The 10,946-nt window shown below is 40.7% G+C and overlaps 1 protein-coding gene across 1 annotated transcript in view; it reads left to right on the forward strand.

Annotated features, from left to right (window-relative positions):
* Positions 1 to 10,946, forward strand: part of LOC138758417 (A-kinase anchor protein 8-like) — a 28,310-nt gene that overhangs the window by 11,069 nt on the left and 6,295 nt on the right. Inside the window, exons 4-9 of the mRNA XM_069927301.1 lie at positions 4,034 to 4,499; positions 5,291 to 5,411; positions 6,019 to 6,077; positions 7,837 to 7,921; positions 8,002 to 8,095; positions 10,783 to 10,924. Of these exons, the coding sequence (XP_069783402.1) occupies positions 4,034 to 4,499; positions 5,291 to 5,411; positions 6,019 to 6,077; positions 7,837 to 7,921; positions 8,002 to 8,095; positions 10,783 to 10,924 (967 nt within the window). The remainder of the gene's footprint in view (positions 1 to 4,033; positions 4,500 to 5,290; positions 5,412 to 6,018; positions 6,078 to 7,836; positions 7,922 to 8,001; positions 8,096 to 10,782; positions 10,925 to 10,946) is intronic.

The following is a 10,946-nucleotide window of genomic DNA, read 5'->3' on the forward strand; positions in this document are numbered from 1 at the left end:
TCTATATCATCTTGGAGAGAAAAAAGCAGTTTGTGGTGAAGGTCATTTAATAAAATATTACAAAATTACATGCAGTTTAATGTGCTAATTGCCAGTACCCATGGAACTGGGCTTTTCTAAGTGCTGTGGAAGGAAGATGTAGTTTGACTTGCATCCAATTAAGCCTTGTGCTGTAACTAATTAATTTCTATGCTAACTACTTTGCAAATTTATTGGATAACATTTTTTTGTGATATGAGAGGATAAGAATGCATAACTGCATCTCATATAGAACTTCTGCTCTGAGATCGGAGTTAGAGTTGCAGATGTTATGATGTACAAGGGGAGTGAGTTACTGAACTGCTCAATGAGCAGACGTGAATTTTCCACATTTCCAAAATCCATTTCCCACGTTTTTAAAATGATGTCTGCATTTTTAATCCCTTCGCTCACCAATACTGTTTTTTTGAACAGTTCAATCTTTCCAACATTCCTGTGTATATACAGTCTGTATTGATCCCCTCCCCCCTCACATATAATTTAACAGTCAAGTAATTTATGTTAAATCGGACATCAATGGGGGCCATCAACCCTTACAAAAACCTAAACAGAAAAAAAGAAAAAAAAAACTAGGAATAATAATGACTAAGAAAAAAAGATTCAAAGGTGAAAAAAAGACTCAAAAATAAAAACCAGAACAAATGAAATGAGAAAAATAAAACATAATGTCTGCGCCATATTCTGTTTCACTAGTCACATGCCTTTTCCTACTGGGGACAGGTTGTTACAGTATCTCTCTTTTGGCGGAGGGGGGAGGGTGGTGATGGGGGGAGGAGAACTAATCTATCTAAGTGCCCATGTATCTCAGGTAAGGTTGCCATACTCCAACAAATATGTCATGCTTCTTCCTTGGGTTATATGTGATTTTTTTTTTCTCTCTCCAGGGGAATGCAACTCTGCATTTCCACATTACATCAAGTGGTATTTAGTTGGGAGTCAGACTTCCACAAAACTGCTGTACTACCAAGGCGACCTTCACGAGTGAAATTTGGTATTTGGTCAGTCTTAACCATACATCTCCAATATCCCCCAGATCTTGTGGAAAATCCACTTTTGTAATTTTTTTTCAGGCTGTCCCCCAGGTCTTCCCAGAAGGGTCTCATCTTTGTACATGGCCATGGAATGGACAAGAGTTCCCACCTCCACATCACATCTAAAGCACTGGAGTGATGAGGGTGAAATTTTGAACAGTCATGTCTCCCTCTTGGGTATTGGATTTTAACACTCTTTGGGACTCATTATTTGGAATACAACAAGGTTGGGACTTGGGGAACCTCCCGGGTTGTATAGTATCTTTTCTTTCTTTGGCTTGGCTTCGCGGACGAAGATTTATGGAGGGGGTAAAAAGTCCACGTCAGCTGCAGGCTCGTTTGTGGCTGACAAGTCCGATGCGGGACAGGCAGACACGATTGCAGCGGCTGCAGGGGAAAATTGGTTGGTTGGGGTTGGGTGTTGGGTTTTTCCTCCTTTGCCTTTTGTCAGTGAGGTGGGCTCTGCGGTCTTCTTCAAAGGAGGTTGCTGCCCGCCAAACTGTGAGGCGCCAAGATGCACGGTTTGAGGCGTTATCAGCCCACTGGCGGTGGTCAATGTGGCAGGCACCAAGAGATTTCTTTAGGCAGTCCTTGTACCTTTTCTTTGGTGCACCTCTGTCACGGTGGCCAGTGGAGAGCTCGCCATATAACACGATCTTGGGAAGGCGATGGTCCTCCATTCTGGAGACATGACCCATCCAGCGCAGCTGGATCTTCAGCAGTGTGGACTCGATATTTGCCCATTAAATATATAGAACTATTTTTCCCCATACTTAAAAGGTGGAGCCACCAGTTTTGCTGAACTCCATAGTTCTTCCTGACTAGCTACCTCTCCTTTTGGATATAAATTTGAGTCCAACAATTCGTGTATTTTTTTTTTTTTGCAGAACAGCATTTGAGAAAATTCCGACTTTGTGTAATTTTTGGTGTGAGGTACAGCTGATGCAAGAAATTGTACAATATTTGGTATTGATGACTCTAGTCACTGTCCATCACTCTTCATTGATTATTGTTCCCAAGTCAAACTCCCATCTCTTCCTTGACTGTGCAAGTTGAGCTTGCTTGTCAGAGGCTGTTTGAGTTGCATGGTATGAAGAGTATTTGTGTAGCAGTGGGAGCTCGTCCCGACGACTACCCTTCAGCTATGAAGTCCCAAGTCTATATATTACCACAACAAATGTGAAACTTCATGCAGTATGTTTCCACCCACATATTACAAACATAGAAGATAGGAGCAGGAGTAGGTCATTCGACCCTTCGAGCCTGCTCCGCCATTCAACAAGATCATGGCTGATCTTAAAGTTCAGTACCCCGTCCCCGCCTTCTCTCCGTTACCCTTATACTGAAGAAATATATCTAATTCCCTCTTAAATATATTTAATGAACCTGCCTCTACTGCCCTCTGTGGCAATGAATTCCACAGATTCACCACCCTCTGGGTCAAGAAGTTCCTCCTCATCTCGGTCCTAAATGGTTTGCCTATTATCCTCAAACCATGGCCCCGGGTTCTGGATTTTCCCATCCTTGGAAACATCCCATCTGCATCCATTCTGTCCAGTCCTGCCAGAATTTTATATGTCTCTATGAGATCCCCTCTCAATCTTCTAAACTCCAGCGAGTACAATCCCAATTTGTGCAATCTTTCCTCATAAGTCATTCCTGCCATTCCAGGTATCAGCCTGGTGAATCGCCTCTGCACTCCCTCCATTGCAAGAACATCCTTCCTTAGATAAGGTGACCAAAACTGCACACAATATTCCAGGTGGGGTCTCACCAAGGCCCTGTACAGCTGTAGTAAGGTATCCTTGTTCCTATACTCAAACCCTCTTGATATGAAGGCCAACATACCATTTGCCTTTTTAACCGCCTGCTGTACCTGCATGCTCGCCTTCAGAGACTGGTGTACAAGTACCCCTAGGTCTCTCTGCACTTCCCCATCTCTTAATCTATTACCATTCAAATAGTAATCTGCCCTCTGGTTTGTATTACCAAAGTGGATAACCTCACATTTATCCACATTGTAGTGCATTTGTCATGTATCTGCCCAGTCCCTCAATTTATCCAAATCACACTGGAGCTTCCTGACCCCCACTTCCGTGCACACAACCCCTCCTAGCTTAGTGTCATCTGCAAATTTGGAGATATTACATCCAATCCCCTCATCCAGATCATTAATGTAAATTGTGAACAGCTGGGGTCCCAGTACAGATCCCTGTGGCACCCCACTGGTCACCGCCTGCCCCTCAGAAAATGAGCCATTTATCCCAACTCTCTGTCTTCTACCTGCCAGCCAGTTCTCAATCCACATCAATACTTTGCCCCCAATCCCATGAGCCTTGATTTTGTAAGCCAGTCATTTATGCGGGACCTTATTGAAGGCCTTTTGGAAGTCCAGGTACACCACATCCACTGGCTCTCCCCCATCTATTTTACCTGTCACCATCTCAAAGAATTCCAATAGATTTGTCAAGCACGATTTACCTTTTGTAAATCCATGTCGACTCCGTCCGATCCCTTCTCTGCTAGTCATATGCTCCGCTATTACATCCTTAATAATGGATTCCATCATTTTGCCCACTACTGATGTAAGGCTCACCGGCCTATAATTCCCCGCTTTTTCTCTACCCCTCTTTTTAAATATTAGTTTTCATGTTGCTTCAGGATTAGGAATAGACTACAACTTTTGAATGCATACTATAAATACGCATTAACTCTAGGGGAGGAGGGTGAATCCAAATTTTAGGATCGATAATGAAGTGCTTAAATTGGTAAAAGATTAATTATCACTGGCCTGTTCATTACCAGATAAGGTTACCTGTTGCTTATTTAGAAAATATTGTTAGTTTCTTCTTTATGAAAACATGCCATTCTTGGTATTTGTATTATCTGTTCGGACTACATAACAAACTTAAATTTATTTGTGCTACTGACCAGATTCCTTGTTTGTTCTGTGACTCTTTCAGCTTTGCACCTTTTGAGTCCTATGACTCCAGATCTTCGGTAGATGATCGTGATCTGTTCAGATCTGGCTTTGATTACAGCGAGTCTGGACCTTATCGCAACGATTCCTATGGAGGTCGTTTTGACCGCTTTGACAACTTCACCAGGCCCCGCAGGGATTATTTCCGTTACAGAGGGCGTGATGGCTCCAGCAAGTTTCGGGGTCAGAGTTGGTCTCGAGACTGGGTTCCAAATAACAGACCCTTCTGGAATGAACCCTTTTCATCAAGTACTGAGCGACTGTCTGCGTGCTGGAATGAGATGTCGATGGGAATGGGTGGCAGGGGCTATGGTGGCCCCTCCAGGAACCCTCCTTCACTCTTCTCCCAGACCTTCAATTCTGGATATGGGTCATATGGCATGCAAGGAATGGGGAAACAGTTTGGAGGTTTCAGACCACGAAGGAGAGATTGGAATCGGGTCAGAGGTGTAAGTAAAATACTTTTATTATTTTATAAGATTACAGGTTAAACAATTCAACTGCGTGAATTTCAGTATGCACTTGAAGAATTCAAATTCCAAATCTGCTGCAATCCATTTCTAATTCTTACTTGTTTAAAAATAAAGTAAAGATTATTTGGAAGACAAAAATGGCAAAATATATGGAATGGATGAAAATAAAGAGAGCATTTGTAGGTGGAATCTATAGTTTACGGAAAAACATTTATTCTGTTAGATAAAAGTTTAAAAGGTCGTGATACAGATTTCAAAATCATTTGTCATTTGAGCATGAAAAATTGGATGAATAATAGGATCTACTTTGCATAGTGGTTTTTGGGAGGATTATAATTTGTTTTGCATTGTGTTTGAGTCATTGGAAAAATTTCAGTGTATGCACGTGAAATTTGGAATGTTTAACATTCGCTCATCCAACTTCTGTGGCTCCGTAAGCTTTGTACACTTCAGTTAAATTTCATCAAAGTGCTTAGGTATATACAACCATTCTCACAAATTAGTGGATGACAGGATAAAGACAAAAGTTTTGACTTGATGAAATGCATGCAAAAATAAGAATTGAAACAGTGTCTCCATTGAGTTTTAGAAATAGATTACCGGTAGGTTTGAACATTTGCAAGAACCAGAAATTAATCTGGCTCCAAGATTGATTGCTGAGCAGTGATATCAACGTATTCTGTTCTATGCATCTGAGGAGCATGATCTCTTTTAGTTAACAGAATCAAGGGGAAATGTTGACTAATGCTATAATATCTTTATGACAGAGAAGAGGTAGAGGTGGAATAATAGGTGGAATGAAGAGGAAACAATCAACAGGAAGCAATGATGAACCAGACTTCAAAATGTCAAGAACAGACCAGTCAGATTTGTCAGACAGTGAAGAAGGTAACCTTATTAAAAATTTAATATTGCACCTTCTTCCTTCATGACTTTTCGTTCTTGATAAGGAGTTTAAGTAACCCATTTATCATGCAAAAGAGTTACTCAAACATCCTGAATTTCAGGTAGTACTTTCAAGTTGGAGTGATGAGGGTGAAATTTTGAACAATCATGTCTCCCTCTTGGGTATTGGATTTTAACACTCTTTGGGACTCATTATTTGGAATACAACAAGGTTGGGACTTGGGGAACCTCCCAGGTTGTACAGTATATTTGCCCATTAAATATATAGAACTTTTTTTCCCCCATACTTAAAAGGTGGAGCCACCAGTTTTGCTGAACTCCATAGTTCTTCCTGACTAGCTACCTCTCGTTTTGGATGCAAATTTGAGTCAGTTTTTTTTTTGCAGAACAACATTTGAGAAAAATCCGTATTAATTTTTTCTTTTTTGGATTCGAGGCAGCTTTTCTGTTGAGTAAATTGTTCAGAATGATTGAAGCATTCTCCAGAGCTCTAGATCTATTTTTTACTCAGTAATATTTTTGGTTAATTAGTGTTTTAGCTGATCTGGTTCACATGTTAATGAGCATGTGATTTGTGTTTTGTATTTAGAAGAGAGGGAAGCACATAATGATGATATTGAAGATGCTGCTGCAGGTGATGCGTCCACTGTGAGTATTTCTGTCATTGTTGAAGATTGCACTTTGACAAATTTTAAGCATGGAAATGGTTTCAGGATGCAAAAAGATGGGATTCAGAGGTTTATTTTACTTTCAGTAAAAGTCCAAAAATCCGAATGCCAGAAATCTGGACCACCTGTGGCTCCAGACTCTCAAACTTTTTAAATTTAGTGTGCATGCATGTGCAAGTGCCACAGATGCATTGCAACAATAAGCAACCATGCTTATACAGGTAATGTTATCACAAAGGAATTAATTTGTATCCTGTATTTTTCTTTTACGATGTTCATTTTAAACATAATTTCAAGCATTGCATGCTTTTTTTGGAGTATAAAAGATTATACTTACATTTTTGTCAAATGTTGACTTTATTTTTCATTAAAACTGCTCATTTTGTTAAATGAGCATGCTGTATTTGTTAACGAATAATCAAAATTTACCTGTTCATCTCTTCTTCATTCCTCCTTAAATCTGAATGTAAAAGTACTGCCCGAGAATCCAAACTGACCAAAATCCCCGAACAGTCTGGATTTTAGGACTTTTACTATATGGAGAATCCGTTTAAAGCTCGATTTAATTTCAGGAAATTCCCTTGTGTCTGCGTCACATTATTAATGTCACTTGGCTACATTACTTGTTGGAATGGCCTGAATGGATATTAATTGGATTATTTTTGTTTTTTAATTTTTTATGAATAAGGGTGGAATATTTTGACTATTTCCCTTTTGTTTTGGATGTTGTTTCAAATGGTAAAGATGAGGGTGTTTTTTTTTTCATTATTGTTTGTTTTTATTCATCACTCATTTACCAAATCTGTACATTTGTTGCCCTTAAGAAGGTGGTGGTGGTGAACCGCCATCTTGAACCACTGCAGACCTTCAGGTGAAGGCATTCCCCTATCTCTGTTGGATAAGGAGTTCCAAGGATTAGACTCCATGATGATAAAGGACCGATGATGTCTATTTCCAGGTCATCATGCTGTACAACCTGGAGGGGAATATGCGTATGCTGGTTTTCCATCTACTTGACGCTGAGAGCTCCTTTGAGCTTAAGGGTTTAGGATGTGCTGTGGGATTGCTGATGGTGGACTGATGTTTACATAAGCAATTGGAGTAGGCCATCCTGCCTGTCACGCCTGCTCCATACTGAGCTAGTTTATGTTTTGTCCTGGATTGTCCGTTGAGAATTGTTTATACCACACTTGTCCAGGCAAGTGGAGGGTGTTCCTTCAAATATCTGATTTTTGCCTTGGTCCAATATCTAGTACCGTAGAATTAATTTGGCTTTATTTCTTTGGTAATTCAGAGAGGAAATTTAGTTTAATTTTATTATTCTGTACATCATTATTCATGTTGCTGTTTTCAGGTTTTCCAAATGGTAGAGATTTTAAAATTTAAATAAACTCATCAGATAGCAGTTAGCGCAATGCTATTACAATGGCAGCGACCCGGCTTTGAATCTGACAATGTCTGTAAGGAGTTTGTACGTTCTCTCTGTGACCTGCATGGGTTTCCTTCGGGTGCTCCAGTTTCCTCCCACCATTCAAAATATACCAAGGTTAATTGGGTGTAATTGAGCAGCACATGTTTAAGTGGCCAGAATTGGCTTGTAACGTGCTGGAAGCAACAACAAAACAAATCCTGGTTCATTTCTCCACCATAAATTTCAATGATTGTGCATCTGAGCCAACATGTTTTTGTAAAATCTGGGGTAATTTCTTAGTGTATCATTTAAACTTCTTTATATTTAGAGTGTTGAGGATAAAGATTTAAATGAGAGTCCCGAGAAGGAGAAAAAAGAAGCTGCCGAGGGTGAAGATGATGAGTCCAAGAAATGTAAGAGTACTGGTTTCCTGTTCATTTTGTTTGTGTGCATCTGATAGAATACCTGTGCCATTAACTCGTTTTTTTATTAGCTGGTGACCTACAAGAGGAAACTAGTGACAGTAAAAAGAAGCCATATAACAAGGAGAAACCAAAGAAAAAACAGCGGGATCGTATTACACAAAGGTAATTAAGTTTTGCATGTTAACAGGCCTTGTACATTAAAATGAAAAGATACTTACCGCCAGAGAACAGCAGGCCACTTTGGCCTATCACGACAGCAGCACAATGTGGGATGAATGGCCGTCCTCGTTAACCATAATCCTTCGTGCAACTGTATTTCCCAAAGCGGTTCCAGCTGCGTGAAATGGTCAGCCATTCATCCCGCATTGTGCAGCTGTCGCGATGTACCGAAGCGGCCCTGAAGTGAGGGAGTAGGGTGAGCAGGCAGCTGACCTCACGACCGGGGCGGAGAGAGGGGGCAGGCAGGCGACCAATGGACCTACCAGCAGAAGGGGTCGAGCGAACAAGGGACCTACCAACGGAAGGGGGGGCGAGCAAACACTGGTGGAAGGGGGTGAGCAAGCAACGGACCTACTGGCGGAAGGAGGTGAGCAAACAACGGACCTACTGGCAGGAGGGGCCAAGCGAGCGATGGACCTACTGTCGGAAGAGGGCGGGCAAGTGACCGACCTACTGGTGGGAGGAACCCGGCTCTTACTCTGAGTGCATAATGAGTCATCAGTTGAGGGTGGAACTCCTAAATTGCCAGAGAGGGTAAATTCCCAGGAATTTGGTCCGCTAAGTGAAGGGCCCGGGAGGTCCTAAATTCTGGGGAATTTCTCCAGGACAAAGACTCAATTAAAAACTGGTTTGCTTAATGATTGGTATTGTGGGAAATAATGTCTTTGATGCCTCAGTCATGTACATAAGTATGCATTTTCTGCTTTGCCATGATTTAAGATAAATTATAGATGCACGAGTTTCATGATTTTTTAAAAATCAAGTTGATGAGTATTGATTCAGAAAATCTCATGGGTAGAGGTCAGAAGCTGGATATCCTGCAAAAAGTTACTAAGACATCCCAAATTCTTTACACTGTCCTCCAAGCACATCAGGAGTGTGAAGGATGAATGTAGCACATAATTGGTTTCCAGTCAATCACCATTAGCATTTATTTCCTTCAGTACTGATGCACAGCAGCTGTGGTGTGTATCATTACAAAATACACTGTTGTTATTTGCCTGAGCTGCACTGACGGGACCTCTTAAATCTGCAACGTCTACCATCAAGGAGGATGAGAACCAAAGGTGCATGAGAACACCATCTAAGATTCACACTGTGGTGATTTGGAAATGTGCTTCCAATCCTTCTTTGCTGCTGTATCTAGATTGTGGAACTCTACTTATTAGCACCTTCGCTGGAACAGTAGTAGTTCAAGAAGGCAGCATGTCACTATCTTCTCAAGGAAAGTCAGGGATAGGTTGTAAATGTTAGTGTTACCAGCTGCTGAAATAAATCATTTTTTTTTTTAATTTTTAACTATGATAAGAATGGTTGGACAAAATATAAGAAACTGGTTGGTAGTTGAATTGCAATCAACTAAGTAAACACCTATTATGATTCCAAATAGGATCTTAGCAGACTACTTTTTAATTCACCAGACTCTTTAAAGTGAATGTTTGATCAGAAGAAGTCGAGGGATGGGTTAGTAAGTTTCCAGATTATTCCAAGGTTGGAAAATTTTTTGATAGTGTTTAAGGCTACAACAGAATGCAGAGTTGGGTAGAAAAGAAGCAGATGGAGTTTAATCCAAATAAGTATGAGGTGTTGCATTTTGGTAATTCAAACTTGAAGACAGAGTACATGTTTAATGGTAGGATATTTAACAGTATGGAAGAACAGAGGGACTTTGGGGTCCAAATCCATAGATCTCACAGCGTTGCTGTGCAGGTTAATAGGACAGTTAAGAAGGCTACATAAATCGGATTGAAATCAGGAACCATGAGGAAATGTTGCAGCTCTATAAATTCCTGGTAGAACACACCTAGAATAGAGTGTTCATTTCTGGTCACCTTATCACTGGGGAAAGATGTGGAAGCTATGGAGAGGGTGAGAGGAGATTTACCAGGGTGTTGCCTGAATTGGAAAATGTCTCATGAGGCAAGGTTAGCAGAGCTAGTGCTTTTCTCTTTGGAGAAAAGGATGAGAGGTGACTTAATAGAAATTTACAAGATTATGAGAGGCAGTGAGCACTTTTTTTCCCAGGGTGGGAGTAGCAAACACCAGAGGATATCTGTACAAGGTGAAGGGACGTCAAGAGTAAGTTTTTTTACACAGAGAGTTGTGAGTGCCTGGAATGCCTTGCCAGGGATGGTGGTGGAGGCTGGAACAATCAAAGCATTTAAGAGACTCTTGGACAGACACGTGGATGCAAGAAAAGCGGAGTGTTATGAGGTCGGGAGGGTTTAAATTTTTTTAATGAAGAGGTCAGCATAACATCATGGGCTGAAGGCCCTGTACTGTGCTGGATTAAATATGTGATGAGGAAAATGTTTCCATCCAGAAAGGGGAGGGTATAACGATCTGAGATGTTAGCAAGCACCCTTCATCATAAAGAGAACTTGAGTATGTGCTTGTTGAAGTGCTGTATTGTTCAAGGCTAAAGATCCAGTGCAGGAAGGTGAGATGAGGCATTTTTATCTGGCGTAGATGAATTGAATATCTTCATTTCTGTCTATATTGTAAATTTTTTTGATTCTGTGACATCTTTAGCTGCTTTGGATTTCTAAGTTTTATTTGTGCAATCGAACAAATAAACAATGGAACGTGTTTCCATATTTTTCACAGCTAACAGAGCTTTGTCATTTCAGGATCATGTACGTCTGCTCTGTTTGCAAGTTTCGCACCTTTGATGATGATGAAATTTTTCCCCATTTGGAAAGTAAATTCCATCAAGAAAACTTCAAGTTCATTGGGACCAAGCTTCCCAAGCAAACGGCTGATTTTTTACATGTATGTTAATTGTAATCGGAAC

This window comes from Narcine bancroftii, chromosome 3, assembly GCF_036971445.1.
Source record: "Narcine bancroftii isolate sNarBan1 chromosome 3, sNarBan1.hap1, whole genome shotgun sequence".
In the NCBI taxonomy this organism is placed as follows: domain Eukaryota; kingdom Metazoa; phylum Chordata; class Chondrichthyes; order Torpediniformes; family Narcinidae; genus Narcine; species Narcine bancroftii.